Here is a 19,555-nt window from a genome sequence, read left to right on the forward strand (position 1 = left end):
GGCCCCAGACCGAACTGCGCATAGCACGCCAGACCCCTGGAGAAACCAGGCCAAGTAAGACGCTGGGTTCTGGGCTGGGGTCGCGGGCTGGGCACGCCAGATGGGGCCCGGGTCGCGGGACTCTGGGCCCCAGGCAGAACTGCGAGTAGCACGCCAGATCCCTGGAGAAACCAGGCCCAGTAAGACGCTGGGTTCTGGGCAGGGGTCGCGCGCGGCGCACAAAAGCCGGGGCCTGGGTCGCGGGACCCTGGGCCCCGGGCCGAACTGCGCGTAGCACGCCAGACCCCTGGAGAAACCAGGCCCAGTAAGACGCTGGGTTCTGGGCGGGGGTCGCGGGCGGGGCACGCCTAATGGGGCCCGGGTCGCGGGACTCTGGGCCCCTGCCGAACTGCGCGTAGCATGCCAGACCCCTGGAGAAACCAGACCCAGTAAGACGCTGGGTTCTGGGCGGGGGTCGCGGGCTGGGCACGCCAGATGGGGCCCGGGTCGCGGGACTCTGGGCCCCTGCCGAACTGCGCGTAGCACGCCAGACCCCTGGAGAAACCAGACCCAGTAAGACGCTGGGTTCTGGGCAGGGGTCGCGGGCTGGGCACGCCAGATGGGGCCCGGGTTGCGGGACTCTGGGCCCCAGGCAGAACTGCGAGTAGCACGCCAGACCCCTGGAGAAACCGGGCCCAGAACAGAAAAAGATAAAGAAAAATATCGGAGAGGTGGTAAGAAAGCCGTTATGGATGCCAGGACACTGGAGATGCAGACAAAACTTATCTAAATGCACTGGAACTTATGGAAAAATTCGCCGTGAAAGAGGACTGCTATTTCTCTATATTGTTAAGAATCTCAGACATCACATATAAGGAGAGAGTTTAGCGGAGACCAAGGAGAAATGCGGTGCTGAAAGAGTTCTTCACGATGGTGGTAGAGACTTGTATTCAGGAGAAGCAGAAACCGGATCTTACCAACTTTATTTTTTTGGAGAAATTACACCAAATGTCGAATGCTACCATCACGCATGCTTAGGAACACTGGACAACATTCAGAGTGGAAAAAGAGCCTGGGAAGGATTTGAAACAGTGGAGGCAGTGGCAATGCCAGTGGCCAATATTCGGGGGAGGCAGAGATCTGATACATTACAACTGGAACCTTTGAAATACTAACCACAGAGACTGTGATCGGAACCTGCTGAGGGGTTAGGCGGGCGCCGGGGCCAGTGGCCGACATCGGAGCTTGCTGTGAGGCAGGGCCACTACTGAGGCCTCCGTGGCCGGGATTGGAACCTGCAGAGGGGTTAGACCGATGCTGGGGCCAGCGAGGCCGGCATTGGAGCCTGCCATGATGCAAGGCTTGTGCTAGGGCCTCCGAGGTCGGGTCCGGAACTTGCTGAGGGGTTAGGCCGGTGCTGGGGTCAGCGAGGCCGGCATCGGAGCCTGCCGTGAGGCAAGGCCAGTGTTGGGGCCCCCGAGGATGGGACCGGAGCCTGCTGAGGGGTTAGGCCGGTGCTGGGGCCAGCGAGGCTGGCATCAGAGCCTGCCATGAGGCAAGGCCGGTACTTGGGCCTCCGAGGCCAGGATAAGAGCCTGCCGAGGGGTTAGGCCAGTGCTGGGGCCTCCAGGGCAGAATAAGAGCCTGCTGAGGGGTTAGGCCGGTGCTGGGGCCAGCGAGGCCGGCATCGGAGCCTGCCTTGAGGCAAGGCCGGTACTGGGGCCTCCGAGGCCAGGACAAGAGCCTGCCGAGGGGTTAGGCCGGTGCTGGGGCCAGCGAGGCCGCCATCGGAGCCTGCCTTGAGGCATGACCAGTGCTGGGGCCTCCGAGGCCGGGATCGGAGCCTGCCGAGGGGTTAGGCCGCTGCTGGGGCCAGCGAGGCCGGCATCGGAGCCTGCCTTGAGGCAAGGCCGGTACTGGGGCCTCTGAGGCCGGGATCGGAGCCTGCCGAGGGGTTAGGCCGCTGCTGGGGCCAGTGAGGCTGGCATCGGAGCCTGCCGTGAGGCAAGGCCGGTACTGGGGCCTCCGAGGCCAGGATAAGAGCCTGCTGAGGGGTTAGGCCGGTGCTGGGGCCAGCGAGGCCGGCATCGGAGCCTGCCTTGAGGCAAGGCCGGTACTGGGGCCTCGAGGCCAGGATAAGAGCCTGCCGAGGGGTTAGGCCGGTGCTGGGGCCAGCGAGGCCGGCATCGGAGCCTGCCGTGAGGCAAGGCCAGTACTGGGGCCTCCGAGGCCAGGATAAGAGCTTGCCGAGGGGTTAGGCCGGTGCTGGGGCCAACGAGGCCGGCAGCGGAGCCTGCCGTGAGGCATGACCAGTCCTGGGGCCTCCGAGGCCGGGATCGGAGCATGCCGAGGGGTTAGGCCGGTGCTGTGGCCAGCGAGGCCGGCATCGGAGCCTGCCGTGAGGCAAGGCCGGTACTGGGGCCTCCGAGGCCAGGATAAGAGCCTGCCAAGGGGCTAGGCCGGTGCTGGGGCCAGCGAGGCCGGCATCGGAGCCTGCCTTGAGGCATGACCAGTGCTGGGGCCTCCGAGGCCGGGATCGGAGCCTGCCGAGGGGTTAGGCCGGTGCTGGGGCCAGCGAGGCCGGCATGGGAGCCTGCCGTGAGGCAAGGCCGGTACTGGGGCCTCTGAGGCCGGGATCGGAGCCTGCCGAGGGGTTAGGCCGCTGCTGGGGCCAGTGAGGCCGGCATCGGAGCCTGCCGTGAGGCAAGGCCGGTACTGGGGCCTCCGAGGCCAGGATAAGAGCTTGCCGAGGGGTTAGGCCGCTGCTGGGGCCAACGAGGCCGGCAGCGGAGCCTGCCGTGAGGCATGACCAGTGCTGGGGCCTCCGAGGCCGGGATCGGAGCATGCCGAGGGGTTAGGCCGGTGCTGGGGCCAGCGAGGCCGGCATCGGAGCCTGCCGTGAGGCAAGGCCGGTACTGGGGCCTCCGAGGCCAGGATAAGAGCCTGCCAAGGGGCTAGGCCGGTGCTGGGGCCAGCGAGGCCGGCATCGGAGCCTGCCTTGAGGCATGACCAGTGCTGGGGCCTCCGAGGCTGGGATCGGAGCCTGCCGAGGGGTTAGGCCGCTGCTGGGGCCAGCAAGGCCGGCATCGGAGCCTGCCGTGAGGCAAGGCCGGTACTGGGGCCTCTGAGGCCGGGATCGGAGCCTGCCGAGGGGTTAGGCCGCTGCTGGGGCCAGTGAGGCCGGCATCGGAGCCTGCCGTGAGGCAAGGCCGGTACTGGGGCCTCCGAGGCCAGGATAAGAGCCTGCCGAGGGGTTAGGCCAGTGCTGGGGCCAGTGAGGCCGGCATCGGAGCCTGCCTTGAGGCAAGGCCGGTACTGGGGCCTCTAGGCCAGGATAAGAGCCTGCCGAGGGGTTAGGCCGGTGCTGGGGACAGCGAGGCCGGCATCGGAGCCTGCCGTGAGGCAAGGCCTGTACTGGGGCCTCCGAGGCCAGGATAAGAGCTTGCCGAGGGGTTAGGCCGGTGCTGGGGCCAACGAGGCCGGCAGCGGAGCCTGCCATGAGGCATGACCAGTGCTGGGGCCTCCGAGGCCAGGATAAGAGCCTGCCAAGGGGTTAGGCCGGTGCTGGGGCCAGCGAGGCCGGCATCGGAGCCTGCCTTGAGGCATGACCAGTGCTGGGGCCTCCGAGGCCGGGATCGGAGCCTGCCGAGGGGTTAGGCCGGTGCTGGGGCCAGCGAGGCCAGCATCGGAGCCTGCCGTGAGGCAAGGCCAGTACTGGGGCCTCCGAGGCCAGGACAAGAGCCTGCCGAGGGGTTAGGCCGGTGCTGGGGCCAGCGAGGCCGGCATCGGAGCCTGCCGTGAGGCAAGGCCGGTACTGGGGCCTCCGAGGCCAGGATAAGAGCTTGCCGAGGGGTTAGGCCGGTGCTGGGGCCAACGAGGCCGGCAGCGGAGCCTGCCGTGAGGCATGACCAGTGCTGGGGCCTCCGAGGCCAGGATAAGAGCATGCCGAGGGGTTAGGCCGGTGCTGGGGCCAGCGAGGCCGGCATCGGAGCCTGCCGTGAGGCAAGGCCAGTACTGGGGCCTCCGAGGCCAGGATAAGAGCCTGCCAAGGGGTTAGGCCGCTGCTGGTGCCAGCGAGGCCGGCATCGGAGCCTGCCTTGAGGCAAGGCCGGTACTGGGGCCTCTGAGGCTGGGATCGGAGCCTGCCGAGGGGTTAGGCCGCTGCTGGGGCCAGTGAGGCCGGCATCGGAGCCTGCCGTGAGGCAAGGCCGGTACTGGGGCCTCCGAGGCCAGGATAAGAGCTTGCCGAGAGGTTAGGCCGGTGCTGGGGCCAACGAGGCCGGCAGCGGAGCCTGCCGTGAGGCATGACCAGTCCTGGGGCCTCCGAGGCCGGGATCGGAGCATGCCGAGGGGTTAGGCCGGTGCTGGGGCCAGCGAGGCCGGCATCGGAGCCTGCCGTGAGGCAAGGCCGGTACTGGGGCCTCCGAGGCCAGGATAAGAGCCTGCCAAGGGGCTAGGCCGGTGCTGGGGCCAGCGAGGCCGGCATCGGAGCCTGCCTTGAGGCATGACCAGTGCTGGGGCCTCCGAGGCCGGGATTGGAATCCTGCCAAGGGGTTAGACCTGTGCAGGGGCCAATGGCCAGCATCGGAGCCTGGCGTGAGGCAAGTTCACTCCTGCGGCCTCCAAGGTCGGGACCAAAGCCAGCTTAGGGGTTTGACCGGTTCAGGGGCCAGCGAGACCAGAACTGGGTCCTCCCATGAGGCAAGGCCGCTGCGTGAGCCAGCGAGGTCTGGATCAGTCCACTGAGTAGCCAGGCCACTACTGGGACCATCAAGAGTGGGATTGGTACTTGCAACGCAGCATGCACAGAGAAATATCGCAGAAAATATAAATCAGACGCTTCTCTTAATCAGCAATAACTAGGAGGAAAAGGGCAACAGGAAGAGGTTGAGCTATAGAAAGGGCCCTATAGTGAAGCAACTAATGTGATCAATCAGAGGGTATGTAATACTGGAGGACAGAGCCTCTTTAAAATGCAGGAGGTACATAAACAAATGTATCAAAGTAAATCACCAAAGAAGTGTGGGATGGAGGGAGGGGGAGGGAATGGGACGGGGGCTGGAGGAGGGCTAATTGGATGATGTGTGCTTGTATATCCTCTCAAGTCTTGTACTCCAATGTGATTGATATATGACTACAATGCACCAATTTAAAAAATAAATTAATTAAAAAAAAAAAAAAAAAAACAAAGAATAAAAAATAGGGAGGGGGTATAGCTCCGAGATAGAAGGCCCCTGGGTTTAATCTCCAGTACTGCAAAAAAAAAAAAAAAAAAAGTAATGATAATGGCATATCTATATAATGAATCAATATATGGCCATTTAAAATAATGCTGGTGCAAATTGTTCTAGTTACCTATTGCTACACTAAAATCACCCAAAATATAGAAGTATATGGTAATAATTATTGCAAGCAAGATCTACTGGTTATGCTAAAATTAATAGGCAAACATTTAAAGAGAAGAAGTATATTTGCATAATTTCTAAAAGTACCTCCCCCAAGATGCTTATTAACTGCAAGAGGAAAAATAGTAACCTCATCTTAACTACGTGATTAAGGTTTTCATGATCAGTAATAGTATATTAACAGTATGTATCCAAAGTGTGATTGACTGAAAACACATAATTTCTGCCATGTACTTATGAAAAATGATTATTTCCCATGCAATCATGAGAAAACATCATACAACCCAAGTTTAAAGATATTTTACAAAATAACTAATCAAAGGATCACAAAAGATAAAGACTGAAATACTCTCACAGAGGAGACTAAGGAGACATAACCCCTAAACGCAATGTGAGATCCTGTTGGAATACTACAAAGTAAGAAGGGTTACATGAGAAAGTTAAGAAGATCTGTTGTTTAATTGTGAGGCCCCCCACAACTTAGTGGGACCCTGTTTCAAAAAAAGTGTAAAAAACTGGGCTGAGAGTGTATCTTGGAGATAGAATGCTACTGGGTCCCATCCCCAGTACTGCAAAAAAGAGAGAAAAGCAGAAATTGCCTGTCTTTGTGAAGGCTAGACCTAGAAATGGCATAGTATGGCTTGGGCTATGCTCTACCAGTCAAAGTTACCCTAGACTAGCCCAGACAGAAAAGGGAGAAAGAAACACATCTCTTAATAAAAAGTAGGAAGTGCAAAACAGGGAAGGCGCTAAAGGCAGCCATCCTGGAAACAGGCTAACACACAGATTAGTTCTTACTGACGGCAAAAGGGGCGGGTGAGGCGTAGATTATCGGGAAGGGAGGCTACAAAACACCATATATCTAATTTTATCCTATTTTTTAGTCTTAAAAAACATTTGTATGTTTATACTAATAAAGTCTCAAAAGATAAAGAATAAACCACAATATTAATAGTGATTGTCTCTACGTGTTAAGAATTTAAGTGGTAGTACATTTTTTTCTATTTACCAATATTTTCTAAGATGGATTACCTATATGTTACTTCTGTAATGAAGTAAAAGAAATAGCAAATTATCTCTCTCTCTTTTTTTTTGGGGGGGGGGGGCAGTACTGGGGATGGAATCCAGGGGCATTCTAACTCCAAGCTACACCCCCAGTCCTATTTTTTATTCTTTTTTATTTTTTGAGGCAGGGTCTCACTGAGTTGCAAAGGGCCTCGCTAAGTAGCTGAGGCTGTCCATGAACCACGGTCCTCCGGTCTCAGCCTCCCGAATGCTAGGATGACAAGCGTGCGCCACGCCCGGCTCATTTCTGATTTTAATATAGACAAGCTAATATCTGCTGGTATTTCAATGAGGATACACAAATGATATTAAATTTCAATCAAGTCATTCTAGCTATGGGTCATCTAAGAGTGACACTGGGGATATATGTGAGACTGTCATTGTGGGGCAGGAGTGAGGAGGGCGCTGGGGGAAAGCTCACCAAGGGCTGTCACGTGTATGTCCCTGTCACCGTGAACTACATTATGATCTGAGGCTATGATGTACCAATAGAAGTATTAAAACTTAAAGTAATAAGAGAAAAATACTTATAAAAAATAATAAAAATAGCTGGGCATGGTGGCGCGCGCTCGTAATCCCCGCGCTTGGGAGGCGGAGACAGCAGGATCGCGCAGGTTCAAAGCCAGCCTCACTGGCTTAAGAGACCCTGTTTCCAAATAAAAATATAAAAAATAGGTCTGGGAGTGTAGCTCGGAGGTAGAAGGGTTTCCAGGAACCCCAGTACCACCAATAATAATAATAATGATAACAATAATAATAATAACTTGAATTCAATTAAGTAAATTTACTAAATTCAAAAAAAGAAGTAGAAATTTGGAAAGTTTTTTTTTTTTTTTATGGCCTTTATTATAGAAGGGGCAACCCAGAAGGACCAACCACCTTCTTAAGGAGAAATACTTGGTACACTGCCAACCCCTCTCTCTGATTCTGAGATCTCAATGCCAGGTCCAAGAGGCACAGACCTGAAGGAATATTATTCACAACAGAGATCCACGCTGACCATGCCAGAGCCTCAAGCAGGTCTTAGGATTCTAAACTGTTAGACGTTCAGCTTATGGAAGACAAAAGGATCCAGCATTCTGAGAGAACTCAGAGGCCCTGCTCCGAGCTCCTCTGCCCACCCAGAACTGGAATACCACTGATGGGGTGCAGGTTAAAGGATCTCAGAAGTAGCCCCCTGACAAATACCAACTGCTCCCAACACCTAAAATGTCCGCCACTGTCTAAGTGGGTTAAAGGTCACATGACTGCATCATATTTCCACTTTAAAAGAACATTCACAAAGATACATACATAAAGGGGGAAAGTAGGAAAAGAGGTGAAGAATTAATTGGAATTGATTAGTGAGGCCCTTCACAACTCACTGAGATCCTGTTTCAAATATTTTTTAAAAAGACTAAACATAGATGGGGTGTAGCTCAGAGGTACACTGCCCCTGGGTCCCATTCCCAGTACCATTAAAAAAAAAAGTAGGACTGCAAGAGGGCAGGACAAAGACTAAATCAGTAGTAGATGCATATGCCAGGGGCTGCGCAGACCTGGGTGACGCCCGGAGAGAGGACTGGCAACAGCAAGTGTCCTCCAGGGTCATCCAGGGGCAGGAGATAAGGCAGACATGCTTGGCCTCTTCCCTCATTTTTCCATGCCCTGACACCCTCCTCCTTCAGCAGATACAAGCGGTTAAAGACATTGAAATATACCTGAGTTCAGATTAATTCCATATAATTCTACCTAATGAAACCAAGTATTTTTCCTAAAGAAGAGTCAAACTCACAAAAAGAAAAAGGGGACTTTTGGGGTTAGAAATTTAACTTTAGTCCAGATTGTCTACGACTGAGATAACAACAAAGATGGGCCTGGTGAGGAGGCGCCGGTCTGTAATCCCAGTACTTGGGAGGCTGAGACAAGAAGATGCAGATTTGAAGCCAGCCGACCGCAGTAACTTAGCAAGACCCCATCTCAAAATAAAAGCAAAAAGGGATGGGGGCGCTCGGAGGGAGAAGTTCTGAGTCCAGCCTCTTGCGATGAATGGCACACCATCTACTCACCAGCGGCTTCTTCGGGTGCGGCGGTCAAAGACAAAAACCTTTTCGTGTTTTCCATCTCCTCATTACTTAGCAAAGCTTCCCTCTTTTTTGCAGACTAAAGAAAAAAAGGTTAAACAGGAAAAGAGAAAGCAACTATATTCATTGATTTTTTTTTCTTCCAGCATAGGTCCCGATCACATACATACAAACAAGGTCTGGATCACTTACATTCTTTTAACTATGAAATTTGTTCAGATTTCCTGTTAGCACAAAATACCCTCACCATGGAATTTGCAGACAGACAGAACTGAAATCTATTTTTAGCATTATAATTATTGTGCTTAAAGTATCTTAAGTTTCTGTTAAGATTTTATAACTAATGAATGAGTAATCTAAATGTATCCCCTCAAATTGAAATATCAGATATTTCAAGTTTGGTACTGTATTTTATACTGTTTTCATTGATTTTTATTTTTTCATTTTATTGGTGCATTGTATTATAATGTTTTCATTTATAATTCTTATCTCAAAGGAAATAAAAACTTCCTGGAATTTCAATAGAAAAAAGTGTAAAGGGTAAACTAATCTCTTTTTGTTTAAAACACAGCATTTTGGATATTGCTTCTTTTTTTATCCCAGTGGTCTTCCTGTGAACCTTCTAAAATGTATTCCTAATTACTTCATTCTTAATTCATATTAATACCTATGAAATTTCCTATGAAGTCAGTCAATGATAAAGGATGACTTTATTAAAAATGACTAATCTGTTATTTCAAGGTTCTGTACCTGATGATAGGTCGGGTCCCTCCCTTACCCCACGGGACCCCACAGCAGGGACAGGAAGCAAAACCCCAGAAGCCAGAAGCAGAGATGTCATGGGACTCCAGATGTCGTGAGATTCCAGACATCACGAGACAGACTCCAGATGTCACCAGAGGACCAGCATTCCCACGCTGCTAGCTCTACCCCAAGACCCTGGCTAAATAAATACCCTCACTTCCTCTCTGCCGCAGACTCTGCCAACCGACTGTGACTGCTGACCACGTGGCTCTGCTCGGTCACCAGTCCCTTCTCCCATGTTTGGCAGATCTCACCTGAAGGTGCCAGTTAATTAAAGAGGCTTTTAATAACTTGGCTGGTGTTTGCCTCCTTTGCGACCCCCAACTCAATTTCAACGTTACACCTTACAGGTGCTCTCCTTTGAGGGGCAAAATTCAAATATAAGCCAATGGCTCTCTTCCGAGTCAGTACCAACATCTGGTCACCTTGCTGAGTAAATGGAGCATGGCTCCTGCCTCCAGCTCTCGACAGCTCCCTGCAGAGATCCTGACCAGCAGCTGAAGCAGTGAGCCCCTAACTGGTTTGTCATAAAGATTTCCCCATGCAGCAAGGCAAATCCCAGGGTTAAGTTTTGCTATATGTGTCTGTTTATCTCCAAAATGTTAAGTTCACTGAAGAAAAAACAGAAATGCATACTTAATGAAAGTAGTCGTTAAGTATGACTACTTAATGGAGACGGAGGTCCTCCCCGCTGACGACTGGGCCTGCCCACGTGCGAATAAACCTGCTGGCGCAGAGCTCAAAGTCCAGGAGGTACAGAGCAAGCTTGCCTGCCTGGTTCCAGGCAAATGTCACTCCAGTCCTTCCCCTCACACACATATGCACAGTACTGTCACCACTTCCACAAAAAATAAAAGTAAGTAAATAAAGGCAGACTACATTAACACGGCTACAATTCATGTCTTAACTTATCCTAGCAGAAATTGTTTCTTACGTGTCAGCAAGGTGGTGATACAATTCTTACCTTAAGTTCCTCCCACAATTTTATTCTCATTTCTAGACCTTGCTTCTTAATTTCTTTTTCTCTATATTGTCTCTTTGCCAATATTTTATCAAGTCTGTTCATCTTACGAATAGCATCTTGAAGTTGAGAATCTATTTCCTTTAATTTGGGGTCATCTGTGTTGTATTGAAAGTAGGAATGGATTTGAAGTTTAGTAAAACCATAAAGTTTTGTTCTGTTTTTACTCTTTGTTCTCTGATTCAACAAATACAAGTGAAGATAATAATTACTACATTGACATCATGTAACTAAATTTATTTACAAGGTGTTTTCATATGTATTTTTTAAATAATTATCTAACAACCCTGCGAGATAGACATTTACCTCTATTTTACAGTTGAGATAACTGGGGCCTTCAAAAGGCTAATAAATTATATACTTATTAATAACTATATATTGGTGTATAATTATAGCGCTGGACTCAAAAGAGATTCTCTTATTATTTTAAAGCCAAAATTCTTTCTCCTTCATTCGACTATACCTTCTATATCCGTGACTAATAAACACGGTGTAAGGAATAAGACACAGACCATTTAATAAAACCTGCTCCAGACTGGAACGGAAGGCATGTACACAGCTCCAGTAAAAAACAGTATATCAGAGGTGACAGAAAGGGGTTCCGACATACAGAAGACACTGGCTCAAATCCTCCATGTAGACAGACACATTGCCCCTTCCATTTTTCTAATTTCTTGAAGCACCTAAAAATGTTCTTGAGTTGTAGATAATTGAGAGTAACTTATTTGAATTTAAGGACTTTATAACTTTCATCATTTAAGTTTAATTTACAATTAATAATGATAACAACTAACATTTATAGAGTTACTTTCTAGGTATAATGTTAAGTGCTTTGTTTACGAGCACTATTTGTTTAATCCTCATCTTTCCCTGTGATGTGGTATAATCATCGTCCTTGTTTTATACATTAGTAAACTGAGGCTATTAATATTATCAATATGATGGCTCCTCAAATCTTATTCCTTACATATTTCAAATGCAATAGCTTCCAGTTCTAATTCCTAAAGGCCAATCTAGCATTCTCAGACTCCATGTACATAGTAGCCATTTTGGTATAATTCTTACAGTACTAAAAAAATATAAACTAATACAATGTAAACTGCATACACCTAGTATCAATCATTATACTTTGTTTCCTGAAAACTGTAATTCTGAGTCATCTGCCCTGACTCATCCCAAACATTTTCTAAATATGTTCTCAAACTTTTGATCACAGCTCTTCTTCTTTTTTTTTGGGGGGGGGTGCAGTGGATTTTATTGATGGTACATTTGACACTAGGACTCCCCAGGCCCCTCCCCTTTTTCAGGGGGTCTGGGATGGAAAGTGGAAGGAGGGGAGATTCTCAGTGTGTTGGGGACTGAGTTGGGGTGGGGGCTCCCCAGCAGCTGAGGGCCTCGCTCTTCCTCTCGCGTTCTTGCTGGGGCCGGCGGCTCAGGGCTCTTACTCCTTGGAGGCCATGTGGACCATGAGGTCCACCACCCTGTTGCTGTAGCCGAATTCATTGTCATACCAGGAAATGAGCTTGACAAAGTGGTCGTGGAGGGCAATGCCAGCCCCGGCGTCGAAGGTGGAAGAGTGGGAGTCGCTGTTAAAGTCGCAGGAGACCACCTGGTCCTCAGTATAGCCCACGATGCCCTTGAGGGGGCCTTCGGACGCCTGCTTCACCACCTTCTTGATGTCGTCATACTTGGCAGCTTTCTCCAGGCGGCAGGTGAGGTCCACAACGGACACATTGCGGTGGGCACACGGAAGGCCATGCCGGTGAGCTTCCCGTTCAGCTCGGGGATGACCTTGCCCACGGCCTTGGCGGCGCCGGTGGACGCAGGGATGATGTTCTGGGCGGCCCCACGGCCGTCACGCCACAGCTTCCCAGAGGGGCCGTCCACGGTCTTCTGAGTGGCAGTGATCGCGTGGACGGTGGTCATGAGTCCCTCCACGATGCCAAAGTTGTCATGGATGACCTTGGCCAGGGGGGCCAAGCAGTTGGTGGTGCAGGAGGCATTACTGACGATCTTGAGGGAGTTGTCATACTTCTCATGGTTCACACCCATCACGAACATGGGGGCATCAGCAGAGGGGGCCGAGATGATGACCCTCTTGGCACCCACCGCCCTTCAAGTGAGCCCCGGCCTTCTCCATGGTGGTGAAGACACCAGTGGACTCCACAACATATTCGGCACCAGCCTTGCCCCACTTGATGTTGGCGGGATCTCGCTTCTGGAAGATGGAGATAGGCTTTCCATTGATGACAGGCTTCCCGTTCTCGGCCTTGACGGTGCCCTTGAACTTGCCGTGGGTGGAGTCGTACTGGAACATGTAGACCATATAGTTGAGGTCAATGAAGGGGTCATTGATGGCAACAATATCTACTTTGCCAAAGTTAAAAGCAGCCCTGCAGACCAGGCGCCCGATATGGCCAAATCCATTCACTCCAACCTTCACCATGGTGTCTCAGGGACACGGCTGGCACTGCAAGGGAAGCGGCGCTGTCCGTCGGCAGGAGGAGCAGAGGGCCTGATCACAGCTCTTCTTTGTAGCCTTGACAATTACTAAGAGCCCAAAGTAGTTCTGCTTATGTGGGTTATATCTACTTATAATTGCCATAACAAACATCATAACAGAAGATGTTGTAAAATTTATTCATTTTTAATTTATAAACATGGTATTGCTAATTGCATATTAACATAAATACTACATTTTATGACAACCATATTCTCCCAAAATAGTAGTGAAAAGAGTGACATTGTTTTATTTATTTATTTATTTTTGGTGGTACTGGGGGTGGAACCCAGAGGCTTTCTACCTCCGGGCTATACTCCCAGACCTATTTTTATATTTTATTTGGGAACAGGGTCTCACTAAGTTGCTGAGAGCCTCACTAAGTAGCTGAGGCTGGCTTCGAACCTGCGCGATCCTCCTGTCTCAGCCTCCCAAGCGCAGGGATTACAAGCGTGCGCCACCACGCCCAGCTTTGTTTTATTTATTTTTAATAGTATCGGAGCATTCTGCCTCAAAGCTACACTCCCAGCCCTTTTTTATTTTTTGTTTTGAAACAGGGTCTTGCTAGGTTGCTGAGTTCTGCTACACTGTTGAAGCTGGTCTCAATTCTGCCATCCTCCCATCTTGGCCTCTCAAGTACTGGGATTACAGGCATGCATCACCACACCTGGCTTCTGTTTTAAATTTTTAGGATCTGGATTAAGACAGTTGTATTCTCATATCTGCTTCTACAACCTATTGCATTTGATGTTTTAATAGAAATACATGAGGAAAATTTGGCCTTACACAGATATGTAGCCAGGAAAGAAAAGAGTAATGGGATAGCCTATTCAGACAACCAGATATTTTTCTTTGGTACTACACTGAAACTTAACAGAGGTAGTTTCTTAAAGGTTAGTTGTAGTGTGGAATCTATAACCGTATCAGTGAGTTTTTTAGTTAGCTCCATTAAATTCCATGGATCCATCTTTCATGTTGAACTGATCTTTACCCTCTATTGGTCACTTAAAAAAGACTGGCTAACAGAATTATTCAGACCTTCAAAGTATGAAAATATTTAATTATATAACATCCAAAAATCACATTTGCTAATGTTACCACCAATTTTTTTTTTCTTTCGGATCTGGGAATGGAACCCGGGGGGGGGGGAGGGATTTGACCTCTGAGCTCCACCCCCTGCCCTAGTTTGTATTCTTTATTTTGAAACAGGGTCTCACTGAGTTGCAGAGGGCCTCACTAAGTAGCTGAGGCTGTCCGCAAACCGCGATCCTCTGGTCTCAGCCTCCCGAATGCTGAGATTTTAAGTGTGCGTCACCACGCCCGGCTATTGTACCACCAATTTTTAACCAGAAAAACTTTTCTGGTTAATAAAGCTATTAAGTGACATTCATAACTTTTCAAAAATTTGTTTTTTCTGGAATACCCAGATTTTATCATCAGTACTTTAGTAGTTCTCCTTGAAGTACAAGGCTTACTTCATCTTCAGAAAAAGAGAAAAAGAAAAAAAAGTCTGCCAAATGCCCAAGTCGGTGATGACAGTTTGTCCATCAGTTGTTCTTTCAAGTAAAAAATGGCATCAAAGTATCACACAAGTACTTTTCCCCAACACAGCCTTCCCGCTTTGGCTCACACAGAATCGTTTTATGTCTGCTTCCCACTTTGCCCCGCAGGATATTAAGATGGTGTACTTTGGCCAAGATTTAATAAAATTAATACTTTCTACTGCTTCATCAAGGACATCCTTAAGCAACGTGGCCATTTGTTTCTGCTGCCCATGCCTGGTTGTGAAGAATACGACTTCTAGTCATGTGTCTTAATGTGTGCTAATGCACCAGAAGTTTGCCCACAGAAGTTTGTAGCATCAGTGCAAATGTCAATACACTGGGCAAAAAGGCAAAGAACATCTCAGTGTAATTATGAAAATAGTGTTTACTCTACAGAGCCCCTCCGGGGCCTCAGAGACACCCCATCCCCAGGGCTCTGCAGATGACATGTGAGAAGTGCTCTTCTAATGTAATCTGACAAGAATTAACTTACTACCATGAAAAACTAGCTCTTAAAATGTAAATGTTACTAGTTTTGAGTATGATTATCCCTAAAAGAGCATTTATAAGCTATAGGATAGATTTTATTGTGCAATTTTAAACATCAAAATGAACCACAAATCATCCCATAAGATGCAAAAATATGCTCTACTTGATTAATGTAGACTGAGCACCATAAAAATCTTATTAAATAACACATTTTACTATAGTTCTAAATGTATTTAAGCATGTGGTGGCACATACTTGCAATCCCAGTATACGAGAGTCTTGAGACTTAGTGTTTCAAAATAAAGAATAAAAAAACAGGGCTAGGGGTATAGGTCGAAGGTAGAATGCCCCTGGGCTCAATGCCTAGTACTGAAAAAAGAAAAGAAAAAAAAAAGCTCCTATTAGTCATGTACATAAAAAGTGGTGATTGCTTTTTCACAGAAAGTATGTCTTTTTCGGTTTATTATTTCCTTAGCTGATAAAAGCACATATAATTCTATTATTTTAAGTTAAACATCTGTACTTATCATTAGCAAACCCCCTAGTGATGATCCCACCTGAGTTCTCAGGGACTGTCTGATGTTGGACCAGATTCAGATCTCCATCTGGCCCCTCGTAAGCCAGTTCTGTTTTCTCAGAGTCATTTCCCCCTGTGTCATCATTGCTATTTCTTCTTTCCTCTGCATTACTATTTTCTGCATGATCCTCTTTATCAGAACTCAACTTGTTTGCAGTGTCAACCTAAAAATAATTTCAAAAAAAAAATAAGTTCCAAGAATAATATATTTTCTCCTGCTAGACTAAAGGACAATGAAAAATGATAATGTTCTTAAAACATTACAACATTTCAGAATATTTCTACACTAATGAAGTATGTGTGGAGACATATATAAGTGCAGACATTAGCATTAAAGTGCCTAGAAATACAACAGTTTTAAACTAAATGTGATTTAGCTACGCATAGTTAATTATCTTTACAACATATATGTACCATTCTCCAGAAACCTCTAGCTATAACCTAAGAGGTCAAAAATCAGTCCTGAAGAGACCTGCTATCTGCCAGTCTCCGGGAGCAACGTGATGGGCCTTACTCTCTGAGCCTCTACTCAGGCGGACAATCAGAGATCCAGAGCATGCTGTCCAGCACGACAGCCACTTCCTACATGTTGCTATTACATGGCTGAAAAGTGGCTAGTCTGCAGATGTCCGCCAACATATGAATGGGTTAAAAAATTACAGGATATGTACACAGTGGAGTTTTACTCGGTTGTAAAGAAGAACAAAATTATGTCATTTACAAGGAAATGGATGAAACAGAAGAACATTATACTAAGTGAGATTAGTCAGTCACAAAAAGTAAAAAAGCATATGTTCTCCCTAACAGATGAAGCTAGGGAGAAAAAGGGTCATAGGAGGAACTCTAGACGAAGAAGGAGAAGCCATAGATGAGCAAATATGGAGACCTGACTGAAGGGATGGGAGGGGGGAAAGAGAAATTCTCTAATATTCATGATGAACATTCACACACATAACAGTCAGTCACTAAGCCAAACATGAGAAGGGCAGAGAGGGAGGGTATGGGGAGAAATCGGGTAAGACCTAATTGGGTGCATGAACGCCTCTACCGTCTTGTACTCCATTAAGATGTATGATTACATTGCACCAATAAGTGGCTATTCTAGATTAACAACTGCTTCTAATGAGTCTTCAAATCAGAATCATATGCTTTGGTAATGTTATTTTTATGCTACTCATATTTTTCCTTGTTTTTTTTTTTTTCCCCCAGTACTAGAGATTGAACTCAGGGACATTCGACTCTGAGCTACACCCCCAGCCCTATTTTTCATTTTTTTATTTTGAAACCAGGTCTCACTAAAATGCAGAGGGCCTAATTAAGTAGGTGAGGCTGAACACAAACTCACGATCCTCCTGTCTCAGCCTCCCGAGTACTGGGATTACAAGCATACATCACTGTGGTCGGCAAAATGGGAGGTTAACTGCAATGTGGTTTCATCATTTGCTGAGGTTGAGAGAAGGAGTTCAGCTGAAAATCACCTTTAAGGGTTCTGGTTCTGGTGAGAGCACCTCCAAAGATCCATTGGAACTTCTGCTCCCAGGACGGGCTCTTGAATTTGAGGCTGGTTTTGAAATTCCATCCAGATTTCCCTTTATAATGTCCATTGACATCCTAAAACAAAGAGGCTCGGACGTTTAAATGTTTCACAAGTTAATGTTTACATCCAGTTACTCAGAGCCCATGTTTTAAGTATTATATTACTACCAAAGTCACTCTTAAAGGTTCCCTGCTTTCATTAAAAGACATCTTGTGGACACGGATGTTAAATCTTACGTCACATACACACAAAACATCTTGCCCTGGGTGTTAAACACTGAAAGTAGCTAAAAGAGAATGCAGTGACTGCCATCTCCATGGGTTCCTGTGCCCTTCTACCTCCGGGAAAAAACAGGACACAACAGTTACCGGGGCCTTGGTCTTTCCTCGGGGAACACTCACAGGCCACCTGTCTCTCAACCGATATCCGCTTCATCTTAACGAAATTTCTTTTCAGTCCTGGGGACTGAACCCATGAGGCACTCTACAGTGAGTTGCATTCCCGGCCCTTTTTATTTTTTTAAAACAGAATCTTGCTAAGTTGCCCAAGCTAGCCTTGAACACTTGTGATCCTACTGTCTCAACTTCCAAAATTGCTGCAATTACAGGCACGCGCCACCAGATCTTACTGATTTTCCCAGGTCCCCTCTGGTTTTGCCTTCCTCGCTCTAGCTTTTCCTGCTCTAGTCAGGCTTCCACTCTGACTTTCCCCTCCTTGGTGCCACCTTTTCTAGGAGTGCCAACCTCTAGGGCACTGCTCTCATCTGATCGGCCCGCCCCTTCTAAGGCCCGTTGCTTATTAGAGGACAAACTTTCACTATCTGGCTGTACTTTGCCAATCTCAACTATTTTACACAAGACACCATCCACAGACCTCTCACTATCCTGGGCGCTCTGTTCCCAATGCCGTTGTTCAAAGCAAGAAATACTGGGCAAAGCTGTTAATCGCAGTACCTGGACGGCTGAGACAAGAGGATCACAGGTTTGAGGCCAGGATCAGCAACTCAGCGGCTTTCAGCAACTTAGTGAGATCCCATTGCAAAAAAAATTAAAAAGGGCTGGGGATGTAGTGCATAGATAGATTGCTCCTGGGTTCAATCCAAGAAAGAAGAAGGAAGGAAGGAAGGAAGGAAGGGAGGGAGGGAGGGAGGGAGGGAGGGAGGGAGGGAGGGAGGGATGGTTAGGCCAGAGGGAGCACATGAGCAGCACAGGCACACTGGTCCCTCTGAACTATGCCTTCCTCAGGACCCTTCCAGATTGGCCAGTGATGCTGGGGTAACATGCATGCTGAGGAAAATGGGAGATACAGGAGAATCCCATTCCTCTCATTATTTAGCTTTACACGTGACTGGACATCTTTCACCAAATCCTTTCTAAATGTTTATGTATTAAACCGTTTCTCTCATAACAGAAGAGAAAAACAGGACAATTGCCTCCACCCTGGCAAATGCTAACAATGTCCTTTCTGACCCGCAAAATGACTCCTCTTTCTTTGTGGTCCACAAAGGCAGAGTCCAGAGAGGCTTTGGCCTTAGGAGGAAGCACAAACACTACCAACCTAAAGCTCCTCTCAGGCACACAGAGGGATAATCCGGCTTGGCCTTCGACCGTTCGATGTGCCAAAGCTGATACTTGAGACCCAACTCTTCCCATCTCAGAAAGTGAAAAACGCATTGATCTCCACATTGTTCAAACTCTGAAAAAGGGTCTGAGCTCGCTCGGGAAGGCACTGACATTATTATTGTGGGATGATGGATCACCCTGGCCCATCACGTCACAACTAAAAAGCGTAAGTCACCAAAAGGCCAGAGGCCTTGAAACGCCCAGAGCAGCCTGTCACGGGAGACTTAAGGAGCTCACAGAGGGAGCAATGAGACGGCAGCGTGTGCTCAGCCGGTGTAATAGTGTCCATAAAGGGAGAGGCGCAGGGAGCCATCCCGGCGTGACCAGCTAAGAGGCTCCGGGAACCTTTCAATTTACTTTAGAACTGGGTCTATTCTATTATGTCCTCTCTTGCAAACTGTAAGTAGAATGCAGTTCCCGGGAAAGGCTGGGGGTGTGACTAAGAGGCTATCGCTGAATTCAGACATGTGCGGAAACATCTGGATAAGTGCATCGAAATCAGCTCTTATGATGTATTTGAGTGTTCGAGAGGAGATCTTGACTGCCGTGTAGAAATTCCACAAGAAAAGTAAAGTGCTACACAAGAAAGGAAGCCATCAAACAATACATGGTTAAAACTATATAAACACTGAACACTGACTTAAATACTACGGAGCCGGGTGTGGCGGCACATACCTGTAATCCCAGTACTTGAGAGGCTAAGACTGGAGGATCATAGGTTCAAGACCAGCCTCAGCAATTTAGGGAAACTTTCAGCAACCTAGTGAGAACTTGTTTCAAAATGAAATAAAAAGGGTAGAGCTCAGTGGTAGAATGCCCCAGAACCCACACACACACACACACACACACACACACACACACACTAAAACTATAAAACATTTATAAAAATATGTGTTACTGTGGATTAGGCAAAGATTTCTTGGATACATCAAATACATGATTCAAAGAG

The 19,555-nt window shown here is 48.1% G+C and overlaps 1 protein-coding gene and 1 pseudogene across 2 annotated transcripts in view; both read right to left on the reverse strand.

The window, feature by feature from the left end:
* The window catches only part of FSIP1 (fibrous sheath interacting protein 1), a gene marked incomplete at both ends in the record, with an annotated part of 168,353 nt that extends 151,296 nt beyond the window's left edge, over positions 1 to 17,057 (reverse strand). The window contains 4 exons of the mRNA XM_080707946.1: positions 8,498 to 8,591; positions 10,281 to 10,435; positions 15,428 to 15,611; positions 16,926 to 17,057. Of these exons, the coding sequence (XP_080564072.1) occupies positions 8,498 to 8,591; positions 10,281 to 10,435; positions 15,428 to 15,611; positions 16,926 to 17,057 (565 nt within the window). The remainder of the gene's footprint in view (positions 1 to 8,497; positions 8,592 to 10,280; positions 10,436 to 15,427; positions 15,612 to 16,925) is intronic.
* Positions 11,779 to 12,804, reverse strand: LOC308270800 (glyceraldehyde-3-phosphate dehydrogenase-like; annotated as a pseudogene). Its single transcript has one exon. The product of its transcript is annotated as a glyceraldehyde-3-phosphate dehydrogenase-like (transcript).
* Positions 17,058 to 19,555: the final 2,498 nt, after the last annotated feature.

The sequence above is a fragment of the Muscardinus avellanarius genome (assembly GCF_963383645.1).
Source record: "Muscardinus avellanarius genome assembly, chromosome: 12".
NCBI classification, from domain to species: Eukaryota; Metazoa; Chordata; class Mammalia; order Rodentia; family Gliridae; genus Muscardinus; species Muscardinus avellanarius.